At 49.4% G+C, this 25,174-nt stretch overlaps 1 protein-coding gene across 10 annotated transcripts in view; it reads left to right on the top strand.

The window, feature by feature from the left end:
- Window positions 1-18,374, top strand: part of ARNT2 (aryl hydrocarbon receptor nuclear translocator 2) — a 181,788-nt gene extending 163,414 nt beyond the window's left edge. For 6 of the 10 annotated variants that reach the window (XM_043489619.1, XM_043489614.1, XM_043489616.1 and 3 more), the window contains 5 exons: window positions 1,100-1,199; window positions 3,804-3,942; window positions 4,657-4,822; window positions 11,856-12,021; window positions 14,316-18,374. In XM_043489619.1, coding sequence (XP_043345554.1) covers window positions 1,100-1,199; window positions 3,804-3,942; window positions 4,657-4,822; window positions 11,856-12,021; window positions 14,316-14,478 — 734 coding nt within the window. In that variant the 3' untranslated portion in view covers window positions 14,479-18,374. The remainder of the gene's footprint in view (window positions 1-1,099; window positions 1,200-3,803; window positions 3,943-4,656; window positions 4,823-11,855; window positions 12,022-14,315) is intronic. The other 4 variants (XM_043489621.1, XM_043489622.1, XM_043489615.1 and 1 more) reach the window with 4 other exon arrangements.
- The last annotated feature ends 6,800 nt before the right edge of the window (window positions 18,375-25,174 follow it).

Below are 25,174 nucleotides of genomic sequence, written 5' to 3'. Positions count from 1 at the left end.
ACCCAGGGATCGAACCCATGTCTCCTTCATTGGCAGGCAGATTTTTTTTACTACTGAGCCACCTGAGAAGCCCATGTGATTTTAGAGACATATGTAATTTTGTACCACACAAACATCCTGGAGCTTTGAGAAAAATAAATGTTTCTTATTTAACCAACAACCAAAAATCTTAAATACATGAGAGAAAAATGGCTTGTTTATAGTCAAGAGAAATTCAGAAGTCTTTCTTACTCCTGCAACTTTTAATTTTATTTAATTTTTTGGCAACCTCATGTGGCTTGCAGGATCTTAGTTCCCTGACCGGGGATCAAACCTATGCCCCTAACAGTGCGAGCATGGAATCTTAACCACTGGACCTCCAGGGAAGTCCCCCTCCTGCAACTTTTAGCCTCGTCTCTTTCTCTCCAAGATGCAAGGCCTTGTGATTAGGTTAGAAATACACACCCAAGAGTCTGATCCCTTTTGGTCCTGTAGGGATTTCCCACTGCGCAACATCATCATTGCAGCAGAAGACCATGGAGCAGTGAAACTGCTCAGCGCCTCTGTGTTTTTAAAAACGTCATGGAGGTTTGTTGACACATGTGGGACATTTAACCATGGCCCCTTTAGCCCAATCCCGGGGCCCCAAGTCTGGGATCCTGAGTGTTCATCACTGCTAATGGCCACCCAGGGAAGGATCGGCCTGCTCCGCCCATCCCCCCACCAGCAGGCCCAGAGACAGGTGCAGATGTGGGGTCTGTCTAGGCACAGAATAGCTGCCGTGTAACTCATCTGCATCTCCTTTATTCTGGTATCTTGCTGCAAGTAGAGATGTTAGAGATTATAGGAATAAGATGCAAGCGAGGTCTTTGAGCTTCTGGGGAAATGGGAGGGTGCTTCGAGGGAGCCCTGGGCCCCTCGATTAGAAGAGGGAGTGAGAGAGCTCCCATCCCCACTTCTGTTTCTCAAACTACCGCCCTCTTGCTCGTGTCAGATCTAAAGGCCCAGCTGGGATTTAGCCCATTTCTTTAGCCTCTCTCTGTGGGTGCTCGGGGCTCCCTGCCCTGGGGTCTGTAGGGCTGGAACTCTTCCAAGGTGACCCTTGCTCTACTTTTCCCAGCGGAGAAGAAGATGATGAGCTCAGCTTCTGCAGCAGGAACGCAGCAGATCTACTCCCAAGGAAGCCCGTTCCCTGCTGGACACTCGGGAAAGGCCTTCAGGTACCAGTCAGGAGTGTGGGGCACCGGGCAGGGGTGGGCAAGAGGGCAGGAAGAGGGCCCTCCCCAGTGAAGCCCTGGGTCTCAGAGTCTGGCTCTGTGTGCAGCAAATACTGCCAACCTCACTTAGTGCTTACCCATTCGAATGCCCGGGCTTCCCAGATGGCTCAGTGGTAAAGAACCCGCCTGCCAGTGCAGGAGATGTGGGTTCAATCCCTGGGTCAGGTAGACCCCCTAGAGAAGGAAGTGGCAACCCACTCCAGTATCCTTGCCTGGAGAATCCCATGGACAGAGGAGCCTGGCGGGCTACAGTCCATGGGGTCGCAAAGAGTCAGAGATGACTGAGCACACACACACATACACATTTGTATGCCAGGGCCAGGCTGAGGGGTCCAGGAGCTCCAGTTCTGACCTGCAAGCCCTTGATGAGCCACCGTAAATAGAAGGTGTCAGTTACTCTTTCTTGGATGTGAACGGTGCCAGCCACTGTGTTGTGCAGAGGTGCCTGCCATGGAGAAGGGAGTGGGGTGGCTCTAGCCAGGACAGACCTAGGGACACCTGACAAGGCAGCAGGAAGTACCCTGTCCCTGGGTTTCTGGAGGCCAGAGCGACCTCCAAGGGGGAGAGGACCACTCAGCCCATCAGCCTAAAGGGCTGCCTATGGGAGGTATAAGTAGGATGTTGTGCTTCTGGGGGTTGGTTCTTAGCATCAGGGATCTCTTGTAAGTCACTGAGGAAGCCAACAGCACCACCAGGGATGGGGTCTGGCTCCAGGGGCTCCCAGGGCAGCAGGAGCAGGGGCTGGGGAGCTCAGACAGACACCTTCAGGGAGGGCGGTGGGGACTTGTGTGAGCCATCGGGTGCCCCCAGACCCACTAGAAGAAGCATCTCAGACCCGTGCCTGGTGGGATGGGGCTCCCCAGGCAGCCCAGCCTCTGACTGACTCGGCCAGAGCTGAATGTCCAGTTGAGAATCAGGCAGGGACCAAGACTGGGCAGGTGGACCAGCCACCCCAGGGAGAGGTCCCAGCTGGGATGGCCCTCACGAGGGGTCAGTGGACCGACCTCAGGGAAGCAACAAGTGGTCAGCAGCTGCTCCATGAGACATTAACCCCTGAGGTCACAGAGTGGCTCTGCCAACCCCGCAGCTGGGCTGTAGTAGATGGTGACTTGTTCTGAGTCTCTGGGGAACTCTGTCCTGGTGCAGCTACTCTCTAGTCTGGGGATGGGAGGACAAGATGGTGGCCCCCTGTGAGCTGCCCCTGAGACATGATCCCTGCAGGTCACCTGGCTCTGCGAAGCACTGGCTAAGGCTCCAGGCTCTTCCCCTGCTGCTGGTTACTCACCCACTCAGCACATGGTAATCTGCTGTAGTTCCATGCCAGGACCGCCTAGGCCTGTGTTCATTGAGTCCTTGTAACACTTGCTGCTTCCCCCTCTCCCTCCCCGCCCCCTGCCATCTGGACAGAGGGCAGCCAGGATGAAGCAGAGGCCAGAGATGAGGAGGCTAGCCAGGCACAGCATGGTGGGGGCAGAGGTAGGGGGAGGCCCGGAAGCAAAAAATCAGATGGGCACCTGCTGCAAGGGTAGGTGCACAGGCATCAGGATTGTGCTGAGCGGAGTCCAGGAGACAGGAGACATGGGGACTCCTGGAGTCTGGGAGAAAAAGAATAAGATGAATACCTGAGTCTTGACTGCTCTGCTTGGCTTGGGAGTTTGGTCTCCATCACTGGGACGGCTCATGATAGAAAAGGGGCTTGAGGAAACGAGGTCCTGGAGAAAGTTTGTGATGACAGGGTGTAAGGGGTGGAGTGGAGGAGTGAGGCTGCAGGCAGGTGCTTAGAACAGATGGTCCAGGCAGAGATGCAGAGTCTGCACCAGCTGTTGTCACTGAAACAGAAGAGGGGGGCCAGTCCCCTTGTGGAGCCTGGCATTGGGAGGCTCTCACTAGATCACTGGTCTATAGAACAAATGTGTTAATTAGTTAAGAGTGCCATGAAGCTGTAAGCTTGTAGGATGGACAGTTTCCTGTACATCTGCAGGGCCTGAGCTGGATTGAGTGGGAAGGGACATGGGGTGAGTGGCACTGAGCCCTTGGCAGGATGGCACAGCTATGGCTGCATGTCCCTGAGTTTGTCCCCCACCCAAGTCCTGCTATGGTCCCACGGGCCCTGTGCACCAGGACACTTTTCCTGGGGTCCACAGCACTCCTGCCAGCTCTCCAGTCAGTGCTGTGAGGGCAGCCAGGGCCAAAGGGTGGAGGAGACCCCAGCCACCCCAGTAGAGAACAGTGATCAGAAAAGGCCCCGAGGTCACATACACACATCAAGAGGGAGATGGGAAATGAGCCCTGTGTTAAGTGAGGAAGGGATCTTGGGAGTGAAGTTCTTAATCACGGTTAGTGCAGGAATTTTTTTTTTTTTTTTTGCTGCACTTCATTGCGGCACTCTGGCATCTCTAGTTGTGGCACACAGGCTTAGTTGCCCCTAGGCATGTAGGATCTTAGTTCCCCAGCCAGGGATGGAACCTGAGCCCCCTGTGTTGGAAGGTGGAGCCTTAACTGCTGGATCACCAGGAAAGTCCCATGGTGCTCTTTCTTCCCTCGCAGCTCTGCCGTGGTGCACGTGCCTGGAGTAAACGACATCCAGTCCTCGTCCTCAACAAGTCAGAACATGTCCCAGATCTCCAGGCAGCTCAACCAGAGTCAGGTGGCCTGGACAGGAAGCCGGCCGCCCTTTCCAGGACAGGTATGGGCATCAGCAAGGGCGTTGCCCCAGGTCCCCAGAGGGCGCAAAGCACCTGAGCTGTGCTCTCTGGGGATCCCGACTCTGAGACCAGGTCAGTACATGGAGCTGGAGCTGATTGCCTCAACCACGGCCGGGCTCCTAGGAGCACAGAGGCGAAGGGTACTTTGAGAACCAGGTACACATCAATGATACCAAGGTTTCACAGCCTTTTCTCCCAGCAGTCTGGAGGCAGCTCTGGGGAACCCAGGGGAGGGGATAGGCACTCAGAGACCCTCCATCAGGAGCAAGCCCCTCACCACTCAGGACCTCAGTTCCCTTGGCCCAGGAGTGCATGAGGACATCAACCTGGGGATGCGCCTGGCTCCCTGTCGTCACTGTGGGGACATCTGTATCCTGGACTGGTAGAGTCCTTGCCAAGGTCCCCTAAGCAGAAGGCAGAGGACTTAGATCACTGAGTCCCTGGAGGGCAATTTCAACCAGACCCTGAAGATCCAGGGCCTGAGTCCTGTTTCTTGGGCCAGCACATGTTGGCCTGATCCTGGGCATGGCGCCCAGCAGGCCAGGAGGCCACTAGAGTCACTGTCAGCCCAGAGCAGGGCTGCCAGTGCAGGCTGGACCTGCGCGGGACAGTGACCAACCAGGGCCGCTGCGGGGGGGGGGGGGGGGGATGCTGCTGGTGATGCTGGCCTTCTCTCCGCCTTGTCCTGATTGTAGCAAATCCCCTCACAGTCCAGCAAGACTCAGTCTTCTCCCTTTGGGATCGGAACGAGCCACACATATCCCGCAGACCCCTCGTCCTACAGCCCTCTCTCCAGTCCGGCTACCTCCTCGCCCAGCGGGAACGCCTACTCCAGCCTGGCGAACAGGACTCCAGGCTTCGGTAGGTGGGGACAGAGGGGAAGAATTTCTGGAAGAGCCAGCTAAGATAATTTCTGAACATTCTGGGTTTGGGGGTTTGAGCCCTAGGCTCTCAGAACCCTGGTACCAGGTCTGGAGATTTCCAAATTCTCTTCTCTCTGGCCATCAGGAGGCCAGTGCTGTCCCTAAGAGACTTGCTGCCTAGACCTGGACTTTGTAGATTGACTTTATCATTGTCAAGGCTCTCAGTCTCCTGTGTACTGACGTCATCTGAGTGCTATTTTAACCATTTATGGCCCTTGGCAAGGACTTTTAGATCACCCAAGTCAAAAACCCTATACAGTAAGTCCCCTACTTATGAATGAGTTCTGTTCCAAGAGTGCATTAGTGAGTCCAACCAAGTTAGCCTAGATATCCAACTAACACAACTGGCTATATAGTACTGTACTGCCATAGATTTATAATACTTTTCACACAAATAATACATTAAAAAAAAGCAAGCATTTTTAATCTTAAAGTTCCATACCTTGAAAAGTACAGTAGTGCAGTACAATAGCTGGGCATAGTTGCATCTTTGAAAATTTTTATATAGGGAACTACTGTGATCTTGTTTCAAAAAGCTAGGGAAGTATGGGTCATAGGGATGATACATTGCGTCAATAAATTGTGTACATGATAAACATTGTAAAGTTCTCTCTGTTTTTAGTATTACAAGAGGGATCCTATCCCACAGAAGAACACCTTGCTTAGCTTTGTTTGCACAACTCCAGGCCCTAAAGGGTTAAGTGTCTGCTCCCTCTGGTGGACTTCCCAGGAGCCCCACCACTGCTCACCCTGCGGGTGTTTAAATGACTCACTCCGAGTGTCTGCCAGGGTCCGAGTCCCACGTCACAGAGCAGGAACTCAGAAAGGCTCCTGATGCTGGCAAGAAGCCTGAGCTGGTGTCCCCTTCCTGCAGGGCTGTCTGTGGAGACAGTCATGCTCAGGGGGCATTTCCTCTGCAGAATGGATCATTCTCAGGCAAGCATGAAGCAGAGTCCAAACACCTGAGTTTCCATTTGAGCTGCAAGTGTCCCTTTAGGGCTATGTCAGCTTTAGGAAGTTTGTGGTGCCTTGCCCCTGGCCCACACCTGAGTTGTCAGCTGCCCTCATGCCCTGTCCAACCCCACCACTAATAGCAGCACTTTTGGCCCCGCAACCCCAGGTCTGGTGGTTGGGGAAGCATTTCCCAGCCCTTTAAGTGTCCCTCCCCCTCAGATTCAGGTGTCTCTCTGAGTGAATCCCATAGACTTGTAGCAGGTTCTCATACTCAGCCTTTAAATATCCTTGCCAGATGATCCGGTGAGTTTAGAAGCACAGCCCCCTGTTTCAGGAAGGAGAGGCCCTTCCTGAAAGGCAGCTGCTTTCAAGCCAGCCAGGAGCTCAACTTAGACCCACCCTGAGGTTGGAAGTCTCTGGTTCCCAGGAGGGGCCCCAGCTTGCTGCATGTGGAGAGACACCACCCGCACCGCCAGTCTCAGCACACTTGGCACGCGGGCACCTAGTCCTTCCTGGAAGCACAGGGCCCACCGGGCACTGACCTACTTGCTGGCCCTCCTGACGCCAGGCCCTGTGCTGAGCCCTGGGAGGAGACTCGGTTCTGACCGGGTAGAAGGTTATAGTGCAGACCCCGAGGCAGGGGAGACAGACAGGTACAGGGAGGCAGGCAGGCCCGTGCTGGAGGTGCAGCAGCCAAGTCTGTTGGAAGCAAGTGGGGGAGTCAGAAGAGGCTCCCAGGAGAGTCAGCATTTCCCCTGGTGTGGCCTAGAAGCATCTCAGGGCGGCTCTAATGAGAAATGAGAGGAAGCCATCCCCTGCCCCAGCGATTAGAGCTTTTAGCTCTGTGCCTCTGTCTGGTCTCCACTTACCAAATGCTGGGCTCTGAAGTGCAAACGGAGGTGGAACACAGGAAGGACAGAGCCGGGGGCTGAGGCTGCCATACAACCCGCTGACCACGAGCAGGACTGCACAAACGGGGCTCCAGGCTGAGCGGCCACTGTTAGAGCTGCCAGGCTGCTAGCTTACTTCAGATGATGATAATACTGTAATAATCATGAGAGCAGCTCACTCATACCACATGCTTACTTTGTGCTCAACGCTTTGCACACTTGAATTTATTTAAAGCTCATGGAGGGCTTCCCAGGTGGTGCTAGTGGTAAAGAACCCACCCACCTGCCAATGCAGGAGACATAAGAGAAACAAGTTCGATCCCTGAGTTGGGAAGATCCCCTGGAGTAGGAAATGGCAACCCGCTCCAGTTTTCTTGCCTGGGAAGTCCCATGGACAGAGGAGCCTGGCAGGCTACAGTCCATAGGATCACAAAGAGTGAGACACAACTTAGCGACTGAGCATGCACACATATACATATGCCTTCTGAGATGGCCCGCACCCTGTCTGTGAAGTGTGTCTCTCTAAATAAGTCTACTTCTTACCTATCAGAAAAGAAATGTCTTTAAATGTTGCCAAATGTCCCTCCAGGATGAGGGTAAGGGCAAAATCACCCATGCCTGAGAACCACTGAGCTAAACCCAGCCACTTAGGACCTCTGAATGGGACTTCAGGTAAACCTTGAGACTTACTGCAGTTTCCAAATCAAATGAATCTCACCAAAATTTTTAGTTAGCAAAAGTTGAAAGAACATTGAGTGCCAATAATTTTTTTAAGGAAGTTGTCATCCCCTTTGTCTACAGTCTAGAAACTGACAAGCTCCCCAAGATTCTGACTCTTGTGAAAGCCCACCCGGTCAGCCCAGATGGTAGCAACCTACTCGTATATTCTGTTTGGAATCCCTGGGCTGGCAGGTGGCCCAGGCATCCAGCCAGGGGATGTAGCAGCCTAGGTCTTACGCAGGCCGCCCACAGAACACAAGAATCACGGCATGGCTGGAACCCATGCTTAAGGTTTGCAGTCACACACCTGGCTTTCGGATAGATGAGGCAACAAGAGGATGTTGATTACCACTGGGGCTTTTTCCAGAAAGAGGCTTGTAGGTACATATCCTGGGGGCGGGCCACGAACATGCCCTGTTCAGGGCTTCAGCATCAGAAGGATCTCGGTTCAAACCCTGGCTCTGGTATTTATAAGCTAAATGAGTTGGGCATATTTCCTGACATCTTTGAGCCCCAGTCTCTTCATCTGAAAAACGTGGACGATGAACTCATCTCATAGAGTCAGAGTGAAGAAGAAATTAAAGAATGTCTAAAAAGAACCCCAAAGGATGCCTAGCACCTGGTCAGTACTCCAAAAATGCCAAGCCCTTTCCCACTTCCTTAGCTAGCTTATGCTGTTTCTAAAGCAAACCAGTCCTTCCCTGATGGCCCAGTGGTTACGACTCCGCATGTCCAGTGCAGGGAGCATGGGCTTGATCCCTGATTGAGGAGCTAAGATCCCCCATGCCACGCATCAGGGCCATAAATAAGTAGACACACCCTATAGCAGTGTTAACTATTTAGTTGTCATGTTGCACTTTACATCCCTATAAAAATAAATAAATGAATAAAGCAATCCAGTTCATTGATTTTTTTTTTTTTTTCTATTGCACACAGTTAGGAAGAGCACTTCCCTTCCCAGAAGTTTAAGAATTTTTGTTCTGAAATCTTGTCTTGTTCATGAATACAGCCACCCCCAGACACAAGTTGGGGAAGCTAGTCTTCCTCTAATCCTCCCCCTCCACCCCCTCCCCTGGCTCTGGCTGTCACCAAGGAAGACTGATGAGAGGATGGGTATTAGCTTCATTATAAGTTGGTGATATCCAGGAAGCCTTCAACAGGAATAGAAGTGAAAGTGTATAGAGCATTCTTGTTTCTTCCTCCTTTGCTCCTCTTTCCTTTCCTTCATGCTTGCCTTCAGCAGATACTTTTTAAAATTTATTTGGCTGTGAGGGATCTTAGTTTTGGCAGGTGGGATCTAGTTCCCTGACCAGGGATTGAACCTGGACCCCCTGCATTGGGAATGCAGACTCTTAGCCACTGGACCACCAGGGAAGTCCCAGCAGACACTTATGGAGACCTGCTTTATTTCAGGCACTGTACTCAGTGAGGCCTGGAACAGACGTTTTAATATACAAGGTCCCTGCCCTTGAGTTACTCACATCTGGGGATGAGTCATCTTAGCATGACGGACACCATCCTGAGAGACAATGCAAGTGCCACAGGCCAGCTGAGGAGAGAGCATGGAGTCAGTCGTTCAAGGTCACAATCGATCAGGTCTCGGAGTACGAGTAGAATCCTGCAGGCACAGAGCAGGGGGAGGACACACATGCCAGAGAGAACACAGGTACAGCAGCACCAAGCCAGTCATCCCTGAATACATGAGGCCAGCCCCCATGGTCTGCCCCAGCCTCACCTTCAGCAGAGGTGCCTGTGTCCATCCATCCTCTGTCCCCGAAGCAGATGGCCCAGCTCATGCTCAACCTTGCGGCCTCCAGGATGGGGTGGGTATCTGACCAGTGGGGCTCCCGTCACTGCTCCAGCTGGGGCTGCTGCACATTTCGTCTTCTTTTTTTAAACATTTTATTTATTTATTTATTTTTTGCTATGCTGTCTTTGTTGCCGCATGTGGGTTTTCTCTAGTTGGAGCTAGCAAGGGCTACTCTTTAGTTGCAGTGCACAGGCTTCTCATTGCAGTGGCTTCTCTTGTTTTGGAGCAGTCTCTAATGTGCACGGGCTTCAGTGGTTGTGGCCCTGTAGCATATGGGATCTTCCCAGACCAGGGATCAAACCCAGTTCCCCTGCACTGGCAGGCAGATTCTTAACCACTAGACACCCAGGAAAGTCCTACGCATTTAGTCTTGCCACAGTTTTGAACCAGGACTGTTCTAGATTGTTCTATTCACAAATCATGGCAACCCACTCCAGTGTTCTTACCTGGGAAATCCCATGGACAGAGGAGCCTGGTAGGCTACAGTTCATGGGGTCGCCAGAGTCGGATACGACTTAGCAACTAAACCATCACCATTCCCAAATCGGGCCAGGGGATATGATTCTATGGAAAAGTTGTCCCTGGCTCATGGAATATCATGAGAGAGTGTTCTGGAAAGGCATTTCAGCAAAGCCAGATGCATTTGTTTAAACAACAGAATCCTATGTGCACAGTAGATTGAACTCCTTCTTGTGTACAATAGGGACTTGTATCCTTACCTGAGCTTCTGGACCCCTTTACCAACTGTATTCACGCAGACCTTGAAAGGTGCCGTGGTGAACCATTCAAGGGAGAATGTTTTATTAAAGCCCTTCGTGTCTCAGGCAGTAGGTGAGATGTGAGAGAGAAAGGGATTGACTCTTCCCTCTGAACACCATCTAACACTCCACCTGGGATGAACCCAGTGCCCACTCATCAGGCGGGGAGTGGGGTCGCCCATGGTCAGTACGACTTGAAGAACAAGTGGGGCCAAGATGGGATCTGTTTATCCAGAGCTGCACAGTGAGCCCATCACCTCCAAAATGTCATTGAATGGTTTGGAACAAGGAAAAGTGCCTGCAGTTTTTAATATGCCTTAGGATAAACCAACCCTGGTAGACTTAAAAAATACTCACAACCTGAAAGTTGGGAGTTATATTTTATTTGATGGGAATGGGCTTTCCTGGTGGTTCAATGATAAAGAATCCTGGCAATGCAGGAGACCAGGGTTGGATCCCTGGGTTGAGAAGATCCCCTAAAGTAGGAAATGGCAACACACTCCAGTATTCTTGCCTGGAAAATTCCATGGACAGGGGAGCCTCGCAGGCTACAGTCCATGGGGTCGCAAAGAGTCAGACATGACTGAGCACGCACAGGATTTAGGACTTCAAGCCTGTGAGGTAGCATCTCAAGTAACCGTTAGAGAACTGCTCAGAGGAGGCGAGGGGAGAAGCCAGGTCATATAGAAGTTTTGCAACAAAGGGCAGGTAGTCTGAACATCAAAAGATTATTGTTAAAGACCAGATAACCAGGTTAAGGAATTTAGCACTTTTCCATGGATGGGAAGATACAAGAGTCTGGGCTCACTGAAATCATTCCTTTGATGTACACCTCACCTATCTGGGGCCAGTATCCTATGTTTTCACACCCTGAGTTTCCTCAAGGTTCCCAGTAGGGAGTGGCTGCAGACTGATGACTGCTAGATGGCAGGTATTCTTTTCTTCCTCAGTCCCCTCAGGGCTCACCAGCTCACAATTGTAGTAGCTGCAATTGCTGATGACTGTGACATCCTTGTTTACTGTTATGGCAGGAAATATTCCATTTCTCGCCCCCTCGGGTTAATCTTTAAAATGTTTTAGGCAAAATTCTGCTCTTTTTTCTAAGTTTTGTTTTTCCACCAGGTATTTTTTGTAAATTATGGAGAGAAGCAAGGTCTCTCTTGTTCACAAATTAATTTGACAATTCCCACAAAGAGACCTATCCCCTTGTCTAAGCTGTACCCAAAGGCCTTTCCTCTCAAACTAGTGGTGCTGAGAAACACTGCTAAAGAGACGGGCAGAAAGAGCCATGGCTCTTGGCCCCCATGGAAGGACCCTCATGGAATGCCATGTGTTGCTTCAGCTGAGTTACCCAGAAGGCAGTGAGGCTGGTGGAGGTCAAGTTTTGCTGGGTGAGGCTCTTCTACCGGCAGGACAGGGTTCCTTTAAAGAGCAGTCTGTGAGCCGGGGCATTTGCAGTGGCAGAGACTGCATATTCATTCTCCTGCACATCTAGGAGATGGCTTCTCTCAGCCACAGACCTGCCTCCAGCAGTGATCATGAAGGACTGAGGTTTGTAAGACTTTAAGCACCCTGGCAGGTGCGCCTGGGGAGAACCACCCTCACTGCCCGATACCCCACCGTCTGGCAGAGAGCTCCTGTTTCTGTTTCACCCACCCAGCTCTCAGGTGCCAAACCAGCTTCTTATCTGTCAGCCAGCATGAGGCAGAGGGGGACAGTGAGCACTGTCAGCCTGCCCTGGATGGAGTGCTGGGGTCCTCTGGGCTGCAGTGGTTCTTGGGTCTCCCAAAGTCATGGGCTGGCTTTTAAAGGAAGTGTCCTCTACGTCGGATCTTTCAGCTGAGAGCGGACAGAGTAGCGGGCAGTTCCAAGGGCGGCCCTCGGAAGTTTGGTCGCAGTGGCAAAGCCAGCACCACGGACAGCAGAGCGGTGAGCCGCACTCCCACCAGCAGCCCGGTCAGACTGAAGTGTTCCAGGTAAATCAGCGAGCACCGCCTTCTCGTAGGTACCCGCGCCTTCTCTCTGCTTCCTTTCCCCCTCGGTCTCTGCCTCCCTGCTGTAGCACCGACTGCTGATAGATTGTGAGTTCTGGCCCCTCCCAGGAAGGTCGTAGCCCCGACTCCAAGGGCTCCAGGAGGAGAAAAAGGCGAGGCTCCCTTCTCAGCCCCACGCACGTATTGCTGATTGAAGCTGCCTGGGCGCCTTGCAACTCCTCCGTTGTCTGATCCAGCTATCCTCAACCTTTTTGGCACCAAGAACCAGTTTTGTGGAAGATGGTTTTTCCACAGATAGTGAGAGGGGATGGTTTCGGGATGATTTAAGTGCATTACATTTATTGTGCATTTTATTTCTATTGTTATTACATCAGCTCCACCTCAGATCATCAGGCTTTACATCCAAGACATTGGGGACCCCTGGTTTGAGCCATACCCTAAGTGTGCAACAGATATTGCTGGCATACCACAGTGCAGGACTCGACCCCCTTGGGTGTCAGAGCCCCACTTTCAGCCAGAAAAGTTCTCACTGGGAAGAGGCTCCAAATGGGGGTGTGAGCCTCCTGGTGTCCCATCCACCCCACCAGGTCTTCATGTGGGAGAAACACCCGATAACTAGAGCCCCAAGTGCCTTCTGTCACATTCCAGAGCCTGCCCCCAAGGCAAGGCTGGAGCAGGGACACCCGGGACCCACAGGACTATAAAGCCCTCATGGGAGAGCTCTCCATTTACCCCACTGTCACCCACACTGGGTCTTCCCTAGTGGCTCAGTGGGAAAGAACTTGCCTGCCAATGCAAGAGACGTGAGTTTGATCCCTGGGTCGGGAAAATCTCTTGGAGGAGGAAATGGCAACCCACTCCAGTGTTCTTGCCTGGGAAATGCTGTGGACAGAGGAGCCTGGCAGGCCACAGTCCATGGGGTCACAAAGAGTCGACCATGACTTAGTGACTAAATAGCAGCAACACCTCAGGCTCCTTTCCCCCCAGTTCAAGCAGCACCTTCACAGGCAAAGTTCTAGAACCCAGGTCCCCAAAGAGACAGAATCCTTTTATACTTGCAGAGAGGTGCCTCACCCAGGCCCTCACCTGACCACTCCTGACCCGTGATGACTATCCCCCTTCCTCCACCCGTCATGCTGAGCCCTGGCCCACCCTTGTGCCTCACAGTCACCGTGTAAGGCAGATTTCCCTAACCTGGCTCTTCATGGTCACGATGCTAAAAGGAATTTTTGGTCAAATACGTTTGTGAGACATGATTAAACAGTTATTCAGTTTCTTTTTTAAAAAATTATAATTGCTTTACAATGTTGTGTTAATTTCTGCTGTACAACAAAGTGAATCACCATATGTTTACATGTATCTCCTTCCCCTTGAGCCTCCCTCCCACCCTGCCATCCCACCCCTCTGGATCATCACAGAGCACTGAGCTGAGCTTCCTGTGCTATCTGGCAGCTTCCCACTAGCTCTCTGTTTTACACATGGTGGTATATATCGGTCAATGCCACTGTCTCAGTTTGTCCCACCTTCTCCTTCCCCTGCTCTGTCCACACGTCTCTTCTCTACATCTGCATCTCTATTCCTGCCCTGCAGATAGGTTCGTCTGTGTGACTACAAGACTTAACAGAGCCTTTATATACTATTGATGACTGAGGGTTTTCAGGTGAGCAAAGTACACCTCGTTTCCCAAACTCATTTGTCCACAGCATTCTTTTCTCCCGGAGTGTCTCATGGGCCGAGAATTGGACACAGCACGCTTTGGGGAAATTGCCATAAAGGATTGAAATATAGCTCTGCCCATTTTCTGGATGGGTAGTCTGAGTCCCAGAGAACTTGAAGGACTTGTGAAACGTGAAGTCTAACCCCACAGGGATTTGGCCTTGTCCTCGATGTACACGGTGAAGACAGACCACTCAGTTCTCCTTACACGTAACCCTCCTGCCCTTCCCTGCATTGCAGTGCTCTTGTATCTTGATTGTTGGTTGTGTGTATAACTTGCTTGGTACCAAACTAGTACCAGTGGGCCTCTTGTTCACCCTGTGTCCTGACTAGGCTTTAAATAGACAGAGCTTCCTGCTGCAATGACATCTCCCAGGACAGCAAAGCTACCCAGGGTCTAAGACATTGGAGGAACCCAGCAGAGCATCTGTCAGATGGTGGGGGCAATAGGGAGGGTATGTGTTCCCAGGCTGCCCTGTTGGAGAGATGCCGTGAGGGTGGCGGGCAGGCTGGGCTCCTGGGACATGCCACTGCCCGGGAGAATGAGGGATAAGCCGACTCCCCTGCGCTCTTTTCCTCTCTCCCACAGGACATGCTGCCCATGCCCGGAGATCCAACCCAGGGGACCGGCAACTATAACATCGAAGATTTTGCCGACCTGGGCATGTTCCCGCCGTTTTCGGAGTAGCTGCGGGCAAAGCCAGGCTTCACAGAGCAGTGTCCCCCCTGCTGTGACGTCGACGCCGTCATGAACGGGACCCCCTTGGCCTGCTTGTCCTGTGGCAGGACCGCCCCCCCCCCCCGGCAGAAGACACCTCGTTTCCCCCTGCCCGTGCCGTGTTCCCCCTGCCACCGTCTCATTGCTCAGCTTCTAACCCTCAGCAGTGGCTGCTCTGCCACCAAACAGGAGCCTGGTAGACATCAGGGGTGGGTTTATTTATTGTATTTTACTTGTGTGTGCTTGGGAGGCCGACCCATTGGGTTCCTAAAATCTGGTTGTGAATAATCTCCTGTCGGACAATTCATGTCTATGAAAAGTTCACTTACAGCCCAGAGAGCCCAAGCGGCATGCCCAGGCCTGCCCTGGAAGCTGGGACCTGGTTCCTCCTGGCTTTTAACTTCCGTCCGCGTGGGGCTCAGGGCGGAGTGGGGAGAGAGGACACAGCCTGTGTTCTCAGAGCTGGGGGTGAGCAGCCGGGGACCCACAGGGGGACGCCGGCTCCCCCGTCTCCCGGCCCAGCCGCGTCCGTCTGTGTTGCCATGAGACGTGTCCTTTGTGCCGCGTGATGTGAATCCCTGTCCTGATGGGTGTGTTGTGCCCGTGTCTGTCGTGTGTGGCAAGAGCGAGTGTCTAGACCCCAGGGTGTGTGGCGGAGGTGGAGCCCCAGCCAAGCTGAGGAGGACACGTGACCAGAGGGAGCCAGGCCTGGGGCCTGGGTGCCAGGCCAACAGGCTGAACTGAGCAGGCGGGCGCTTGATAGCATCCCCGGGAGTCCTGGCCCAGAGCTGCTCCATCTGCTAGGTCAGTTCTTCGGTCCAGGTGGGGACAGCGGCATCTTGAGAGGGGCAGAAGGTGGGTCTTTGAGGGAGAGGACTTGGGCTCCAGTTCTGGTTTTGCCACACACCCCCCACCCCAGGGCCTTGAATCCCTCAGGTTGTCTCAAGACAGAGTGAGAGCTGACTTCTAGAAGTTTGCCTGGCTACCTTCTGAGCCCCTGGCCCCTGGCTTGCTGTTTCTCTCCGATCTGAGATGATTCCCCATTTTTACTTACCACCACTCCATCCCGTGCCCTTTACAGTAAGGAAAGAAACTCCTGTGTCCTTTTCCCCATGGTCCCCCTCCTGTCCTGCCTCCCCATCCCATCAGCTCACCGACACCCATAGGGAGACACACTACCTACCTGTGGCCACCTCTCGGCAGGCAGAGGAGCCCATGCCCCCTGCAGGCGCCTGTCTCGGAACAATCCTTGTACCCGTGTTCCCAGGGTTCTGAGGGGCCTGGCGGAGTGGAGTTGCTTCTAGGCTGCCTGAACCGGGAGTGAGCCCCACCTGCAGCAAGGAGCCACTCGGAGAGTGTTTGCTCTCACCCTCTGCATCTCAACCCGAGCACTGGCCGGCATCCAGAGCGGATGGGTGTCCATTCTGGCCTGGGAAGCTCCAGCTTGAAGTCCAGCATTGTTCACGAGCTTACCCTCGGCTGGTAGCCAGCTTTGTGTGATCCCAGGTCATGGGCTCTAAATTAAAACTGACACTTTCTAGAGTGGCTTTTAATCCTCGTGTATATAGTGGCGATTGGATTTGGGGTTTAGATGCACAGGATATCGTTTTTAACCTTTAGAAGCCTTTTGGCTCCTGGGGAAATGGCAGGTGGCTTGAACGTCCCCCGACCCTGACAGAACCAAGACCCAGAAGGGGCCTCCCCTTGGTGTGCCCCACCCCTGGGGTCACCTCTGCCCCCCCTGCAGCCTTGAACTTGTCCCAGACAGTAGACTTAATTATTTCCCAAAAAGAGGCACCAAAATAGCTTTTGGATCAAAGAATGGGTTCTCAGTGAAATGAAAACAGACTTCTTGTGACTTTGAGTCTATAAGTCTGAAAGTTTGAGGGGGGAGGTATGTTTGTCTCTTCTGGTTTTGGAGGGAATTTGGGGGTTTTCTGACGTACACACACTGATCAGCATGCTGACTGGGAGCCTGCCACCCACCTGGACTGTACTGGGTGCTGAGGGGATGCAGAAGGACAGAGGAGAACAATCTTGCCCCCGGGACCTTTTATCTACTTACACAACGTCTAGGATGAGAACCTCTCAGTTCTTAGTCCTAGTAGGCAAGAATTTGTGGGCAAATGAAAGCCAGATGTAACGGGAGAGCATCATAACTAAACAGCCCCAACCTGACTTCTCTGGTGGTCCAGTGGTTAAGACTCTGAGCTTCCACTTCTGGGGCCTGGGTTTGATCCCTGGTCAGGGAACTAAGATCCTACACACAGCACAGTGTGGCCAAAAAAACTAAATAAATAAGCCCACCTCCCCTTCCAGCTTTGTCCCAGGAGCCCTGGAGGGGCATCTGACTGCAGTGTGACTGGCAGTTTGAGTTTCCTGTTTTCTTTATTCCCCATTCCACGATTTGATTGTGTTAGAAGCCATCATGTGGCCTCTCAGAAAACAGGAGCACCCAGAGGACCACACGTCTGAGGGATTCTTCCCCACCCCCCCCCCACCACACACACACACACACACACACACAAGGAATTTTGAGACAAATGAGCATTAAAGTCCTAGAGAGCCTAGTAATGTCAGTTTGCAGAAACCCCTCCCTCTGGTCCTGCCCATCCAGGAGGCCAGAATGCCCACGGACCCTGCGTCGGCGTGGCCTTCAGTTCAACTTCCTTTCCTACTGGAGATGGATGAAAAGCTGGATTGGGAAGGGGAACAACACTAGGACTTTGGCTCTGGGACTCTTCCTCACTCACACCTCATCTTGCATCTCCCAGGCCTTCCAGTGACTTCCTTCGGCTGAGCAAGCAGAAGGCTCTCCCCCAAATAGAGCCATGTGGTGGCTGCCTGAACCATTGGTGAGCACACAGACACAGCCACGCTGAGCAGGGCTTGGCCAAGGCGGGGTTAGTGACTGTGATGGTGGCTACAGGGGTTCTACTGGCTTCATCTTTAGTTTTGGTTTCAGGGAGCAACAGAGCCATCACAGACACCCACATTCTTCTCTGCATCCCCCAGTTGGTCAAATTCACCCTTTTGTTGTTTCGTGAATACCTGTTGCAGTGAGAATACTGTTAGTTGGTGGGACTGACGTTAAAGAGCATGACTCTCCTGAGTCCATAAGAGACTCTGTCCCCCAGACTAGCCACCCTTGACACTGTCAGTGCCGTGACCAGGCTCAGTCTAGAAATGAGTCAGGCCCCAGGGAAATGACCATGTTCCCTCCCCTCTACGTCAGCACCTGGACTAGCAGATGAGCCCTGAATCTCTACCCTGCCCCTGACGCACCTGCTCCCTAACATTTATGACATAAGCAGGACCATGCTGGTCACTTCACAGCTGTAGCCAGTCATGAGTCAGGGTGGAAATGCTCCTTCTTTTACTGGGAAGTACGGGTTTGATCATTAAGTCGCTGTGTTCTGACTTGCCAGGGACAACCCAACTTGTCCATCCAGCCCTCTCTCCTGGCCAGATCCTCATCTTGGGTACAAAGGGATCTGACTATCCTCCTTTTCCTCACTGCCTAGGGGCAGAGCAGCTTGAGAGGCATCATGCTGGAATACCCGCACCTCTTCATGCATAGGTAGGTGTGCCTGGGTCTTAGGGCCAGAGACCGTGAGCGGTAACCATGAAAGTGGAAAAAGGCAGGTTTTATGGGAACAAGGCAGTCTGCTTCCGGTTAACAATCTCATTTTCCTCCAAAAACAAGAGAGTTCCCAGATGAGCTTCAGAGGACAGTTTCAGCACTTAATCGTTTCTCTTTTAACCCTTCTTCTTATGAATGTGAACCGTGCTGTGGATAAATCATCATTTGTATTGCTCGAATGTTCTCTATGACTAACAGTTATTAAGTCAGTTGTGTATATGTGTAACTAATGGAACTGCCTTTTAAAATTTCATTACAATAAAAATGACTTTGCTCTGAACACTGAATAGCCCAGGCCAGCTTTGTCACTGAACAATTCATAGAACCTGCTCTTGAAGTTGGGTAGATGCTCTCATGTTACTCTTCTGAAGGGCTGTGTATTCTTGTCCCCAGGAAAGGGTGTAGAAAGCATATATGCTTAAGAGTGACTCTGTCAGGGGATCAGGCTACATAAAATTTTTAAAGAAACTAATAATTCTCAGCTTTGTGTGTTAGGCAAGGCTCTCTGGAAGACTGTTTGCAAATGCTATTTTTGTGACCATTATTAACCTCTGCGATGTGGATATTACTCCTGGTTTATAGATTCAGAAACTGGGACTCAGAGAAGTTAAGTGACTTATCTAAGAACACAAAGGTTGATCTTAGGTCTCATTACAAAACCTTGTATCTGTTGTACTCTTCAAACACTCTCTTTCTTAAATTCTCCCAGGGACTTGCCTGGAAGTCCAGTGGTGGTCCCATGTTTAAGACTTCTCCTTACAATCCTAGGGGTGCAGGTTCCATCCCTGGTTGGGGAACTAAGGTCCCACATGTCTTGTGGCCAAAAAATCAAAACATAAAATAGCAAGTATTGTAACAAATTCAATAAAAACTTTTTAAAATGGCCTACATTTTTCTTTTAAAAGAAGATGTGGGATTGGCATAAAGAAAACTAGATCAGTAGAACACCATAAAGAATCTTAAAAGTATGCACATGTTCAGAAAGGAGAATATTTGGTATGTGCGCCGCTGAAGCAAGCCAAAGCTGTTATTTACAAGAGTCAGCATTACAAATCATGGGACCAGACAGACTTCCAGTAAATGGTGCCAGGGAAAAGCACATGGGAAAAGAAGTAACTGTACCCTTATCTTACACAATGTACAAAAGATAAATTCCCCACAGATGAAAACATCTGAGTGTTGAAAAGCAATATATGTAAAATCTTTAGAAAAAAATCTGGGAAAATATATTGATGAAATCAGTTAGGGAAGGAGATTTTAAACCAGGCACAAAGACCACAAACATACAGAAATTTTTAAAAAGTTTTGTTTGAGGTCACTCAAAAATAATCAGCTTAAAGAAATGGACAAAAAAAAAAAAAAAAAGAAATGGACAAGACAACCAAAAAACTGGTAGAAATATTTGCAATGTATGTACCTAACCAAGTGGTATTCGCATCATTCAGAGAGACTATTCTGAATATAAGGATTCATAAAAATGAATAAGAAAAATACAGCTCAACAGATAAGTAACCAGAGGCTTCCCTGGTGGTCTAGCTGTTAAGACGTTGCCTTCCAGTGCAGGGGATGCAGTTTCAATCCTTGGTCCGGGAGCTCACTTCCCTAAGTACCAAAACATAAAACAGAAACAAGATTGTAACAAATTCAATAAAGACTTTAAAAATGGTCTGCATCAAAAAAAGAATTGTTTTTCATAGATAAATGATCAAAGTTTGAATTGCCAGTTCATAGAAACTCAGTGGCATTAGATGTGTGAGAAAAGACTGAACCTCACTAGTAATGAAGGGAAATGCAAAGTTTAAGCAAGATAAGGTCTATCTCTCAGACATACCAGGTCTGATAACTCAATTGTTATGATCATATGGGGAAACAGGACAGACACTCTGGGAAGGGTTACACAATATCCCAACATGTCAAAGATGTACGAACCCTATGACTCAGTGAATCCAACTCCAAGTGTCTTTCCTAGGAAACCTCCCACATGTGTACGACAAGGCAGGTGAAAGGAGACCTACTGCACTGCTTGTTGTAGTGAAAAACTGGGAACCTGTCTAAGCATCCTTTAGTAATGAAATGAATAAACTGATTGATGTAGGCCCACAAAATTTGTGTGCCGCACTTAAAATGATTTTGTAGAAGTGTGCGCACCTTCTAAAAACATACTATTACATTTAAAAGATTGTACATATTTTATAACTCAAGGCGATTACGTATTGTGTTTCTGCATAAATAGGCATGCAGCAAACATTTTTTAAAAAGCACCTCCTGGATGGGTAGGTACAACTGTGAACAGAGAGAGGAGGAGTGGACAGAGTGACTTGTGTGGTTGAATTCCTTAAAGCAGATTAAGGCACAGGAAAGAAAGAGGTGTTGATTGAAAATAAAGAGAAAGATATGGTATTTGTTTTTCTCTTTCTGTGTTCTCTTACTTCACTCTGTGTGACCGTCTCTAAGTCCATCCATGTCTCTACAAATGATCCAATTTTGTTCCTTCTAACGGCTAAGTGATACTCCGTTGTGTATATGTGCCACATCTTCTTTATCCATTCATCTGGAGAAAAAGTATCTGAAGCAGTTATGGCAAAATGTTAAACAGCTATTTCATCTTGGTGATGAGCATATGGTATACTTTTCTCAAATTTGCTGTATAGTAGAAAAAGTGTTAGTCACTCAGTCATGTCCAACTCTATGCGTCCCCATAGACTGTAGCCTACCAGGCTCCTCTGTTCATTGGATTTCCCAGGCAAGAATACTGGAGTAGGTTGTCATTTCCTTCTCCACAGATCTTCCTGACCCAGGAGTGTTCCATTGCATTGATATAAAATTCTGTGTGCATTTATATTCATGAAAGATGAAACTCTAGTAACCTATCTCCACATGATAGAATCTCAAATGAATTTACCTTTTATGTACTTTTAAAATATATATATATATTTGTTTGCTTACTTGAGTGCACCTGATCTTAGTTGCAGCATCTAGTTCCCTGAAAAGGGAATTGAACCTGGGCCACCTGCATTGGGAGCTCAGAGTCTAAGCCACTGGACCACCAGGGAAGTCCCTATCCTTGTAATTTTTAATGTTATTTGTTTTACGAAGAATGTATGTTACTTATAAAGTCTTGAAAAATAATGAAAAGCAAATCACCTGTCAGAATAAGAGAATAATTCACTTAGCCACACTACCTTGAAATCGTTGGATCCCTGGTCGAGGAATTAAGATCCTGCATGCCATATAGCGAGGCCAAGTAAATAATTTGTTTGAACCTTGAAACTTTGAACTTAAAAAGGAAAAAAAGAAAGAGCCATAGCTGGACACAGCTATGCCAGATCAGGCAGTGCAGGAATTGCCAGGTAAGTTCAGAGGAGAAGAAATAGTGAAAAAAGCCCGAACAGTTGCCAGGACATGGCTTCACCTGCATCCTCCCTTTAATTCTTCCCCCAGCAATAGACAACTAGATAAAAGCACACTCTCATCATAGATAGAGCAATAGTAATTATTTTCCTGGTGTTACTAATGATGTACACTCATTATTTTTAAGATTGTAGCATATAGAAAAGCATGAAGAATGAACGATTGTATTCTGATTCACGCTATTGATGAGGGCCCCAGTGAACAGAGAAAGGCGATGGGGATGAAGCACAGGGGTGTGGAAGCGTGAGGCTGCTCAGGTTGGGAGGGGGAATAAAGCAGGAAGAGCATCGGCCAGGTTCTCATGGTGCTTTCTCCACTCCCTAGACCCACCTCCCAGCCTCCCCTCCCAACAGCTCCTTATCGTCCTCTGGGAGGAAAATAAGGTCATCTCCCTGTTAACCATGTTGAAGCCCAACAGTTATGAAGTTAGTTCTCCCACAAACCCTCTCAAGCGTGTTCTTTCCATAAACACTTGTGTGGCACCTGCCACTTGTCACACACAGGGCTGGAGCTACACAGTGAAGACCCAACCCCACCCCTAGAATATGAGGTTCCTAACTTATGGTTCCTGGGGGAAGGATGGGGGAAGGGATAGTTAGGGAGTTTGGGATGGACATGTAAACACTGCTGTATTTAAAATGGATAACCAACAAGGACCTACTGTACACACAGGGAACTCTGTGTTATGTGGCAGCCTGTATGGGAAGGGGTTTAGGGGAGAATGGATACATGTATATGTATGGCTGAGTCCCTTTGCTGCCCACCTGAAACTATCACAACATTGATAATCAGCTATACCCTAGGACAAAATTAAAAGTTTTTAAAAATGCATTAAAAATTTATTTAAAACCTTGATATGAAATATCTGAAATTATTGTCATATTTGTGATGGGATGTTGTTTAATTATTGCTCTAACTTTATCTTTGTCTCATCCAGTATTAAAGCATGCAGTAGGCACTTGATAGGGCTTCCCAGATGGCTCAGTGGCAAAGAATCCGCCTGCAAATGCAGGAGACATGGGTTCGATCCCTGGGTTGTGACAATCCCTTGGTGAAGGAAATGGCTACCCACTCCAGTATTCTTGCCTGGAAAATCCCATGGACAGAGCAGCCTGGTGTGCTATAGTCCATGGGGTCGCAAAGAGTCAGATGCCACTTAGCGACTAAACAACAACAGCAATGAGGCACTTAATGTGTTTGAATTAATAAGTGATATTATTTAGTTATGATTGAATGAGTAGCATTATTGAATGCCATTAATGAATGACAAATGTCATTTTAAAACCCTCTTATACTGTTGGTGGGAATGCAAACTAGTACAGCCACTATGGAGAACAGAGTGGAGATTCCTTAAAAAACTGGAACTAGAACTGCCATATGACCCAGCAATCCCACTCCTGGGCATACACACCGAGGAAACCAGATCTGAAAGAGACACGTGTACCCCAATGTTCATCGCAGCACTGTTTATAATAGCCAGGACATGGAAGCAACCTAGATGCCCATCAGCAGACGAATGGATAAGGAAGCTGTGGTACATATATACCATGGAATATTACTCAGCCATTAAAAAGAATACATTTGAATGAGTTCTAATGAGATGGATGAAACTGGAGCCCATTATGCAGAGTGAAGTAAGCCAGAAAGATAAAGACCAATACAGTATACTAACACATATATATGGAATTTAAAAAGATGGTAACAATAACCCTATATGCAAAACAGAAAAAGAGACACAGATGTACAGAACAGACTTTTAGACTCTATGGGAGAAGGCGAGGGTGGGATGATCTGAGAGAACAGTGTTGAAACAAGTATACTATCAAGGGTGAAGCAGATCACCAGCCCAGGTTGGATGCACGAGACAGGTGCTCAGGGCTGGTACAATGGGATGACCCAGAGGGATGGGATGGGGAGGGAGGTGGGGGGGGGATCGGGATGGGGAAAACATGTAAATCCATGACTGATTCATGTCAATGTATGGCAAAAACCACTACAATAGTGTAAAGTAATTAGCCTCCAACTAATAAAAACCAATGGAAAAAAATTTAAAAATAAAAATAAAATGCCCATTTTGATTGCTAATATGAAGTAAAAAATTTTATTGTGGTTATGTTAATAAAAAGAAATCTTTATGAAGAAAAAAGTAAAATGGATAACCGACAAGGTCCTACTGTACAGCCCAGGGAACTCTGCTCAGTGTTAGGTGGCAGCCTGGATGGGAAAGGAGTTTGGGCGAGGACAGATACATGTATCTGTGTGGCTGAGTCCCTTTGCTGTGCATCTGAAACAGTCACAGCATTGTCAATCGGTTACACTCCAATATAAAACAAAAAGGAAGGAAAGAATCTGACACTCCAGAATGTGCTAAGGGTTTAGGCGGAGAGCACCCACCCTGCAGATGGACAAAGGGAGGTGGGTTGGGGGAAGAACTCAGAAGGCTGTGATTCGCATGACTTCGTCAACAGGTCCCAACAGATGGGGCCCATCAGAAGCAGAGCCTCCCCACTGGGCACCCGGCTTGTTGGCTCAGCTTTTGCAGAAAGCGCTTAATGGGTTCCCGTCTCCAAGCCCAAGACCCTTATAAATCATGAAATAGGTACGCCGCCCCTCAGCAGGACACCGGATTAAAATGCCTGGAATGCAGCCGGCCTCTGGTTCTACAGCCCAGCTCCTAATTCTTCCCACACATTTCACTTAAGACTGAAATAAAAATGCCAAAAACAAAGAAACGTGACCTGGCGCTGACGGGGAAGAGAAAAAACATTTCATCACAGCGGTTTATCAGTGTGTGAGCCCTGTTCTTCCACCAGGGTCCTTGACAGTAAAAGCCATACTGGCTCATGTTTCTCATGGAGTCTCCACATCCCTAGAGGGCTACCATGTTTTCATCATGGCCACATTGGGGCGTAAGCTGGACCCACAGAACTGAGCTCCATCATGATGGCATCACACATGGGTTATTGGAAACCTTGGTGATCCCTCAGATTCCCGACTAGTCTTCTGAGATCTGCCTTTGGAAGCCACGGAAAGTCACCTTGTCACATCAACTCAGTGAGCAGCCAGGATCCCGAATGCTCATAAGGTGCTAGAAACCTTGGAGTTATGTTTTCTTAGGTTCATTTCCCACTGGCAGAATGCAGTGTTAATGTGCTTCCAAGTCACCACGTAAGGGGGGTGGGGAGGAGACTTTTGTCTGAAGCATGGGTGCTCACACACTTCCTGTGTGGCCTCTTCCAGGGGCCAGCTCCTGGGAAGGTGGGACAGAAGAGAGAAATGATCCAGGGTGTGGTCCTGAGGAGGCTTTCAGTGGGGGCTTCTTCAGGCTTTCTGTTCATCAGTCTCTGTGCAATACTTGGGACAGTACATGGAACTCAGCGAATGATCTTTAAATGTTAAGGAATTCTTTTGCTGGACAGCTGAAACTAACACAACATTGTAAATCAACTCAACTCCAATATAAAATAAAAATTAAAATTTTTTGGAAAAACTGTAAGAAATTCATTTTGCTCTAAGTCACAAGCATTGGACAGAGGAGGCAGAGGCAGGTTCCTCAATTGTCCAGCTCCACAGTGAGTTCATCACGACTGCTGGCAGCTTGAGAGTTTTCTGGATCCTGCGTCTGAGCCAGGGACGGGTGTGCACACTTGTATTGTCATTCCTGTCTGCCTCAGGG

This window comes from Cervus canadensis, chromosome 17 (assembly GCF_019320065.1).
Source record: "Cervus canadensis isolate Bull #8, Minnesota chromosome 17, ASM1932006v1, whole genome shotgun sequence".
Taxonomy (NCBI): Eukaryota; Metazoa; Chordata; class Mammalia; order Artiodactyla; family Cervidae; genus Cervus; species Cervus canadensis.
The sequence above is the reverse complement of the archived record's forward strand: the minus strand, read 5'-3'. Positions and strand labels throughout refer to the sequence as shown.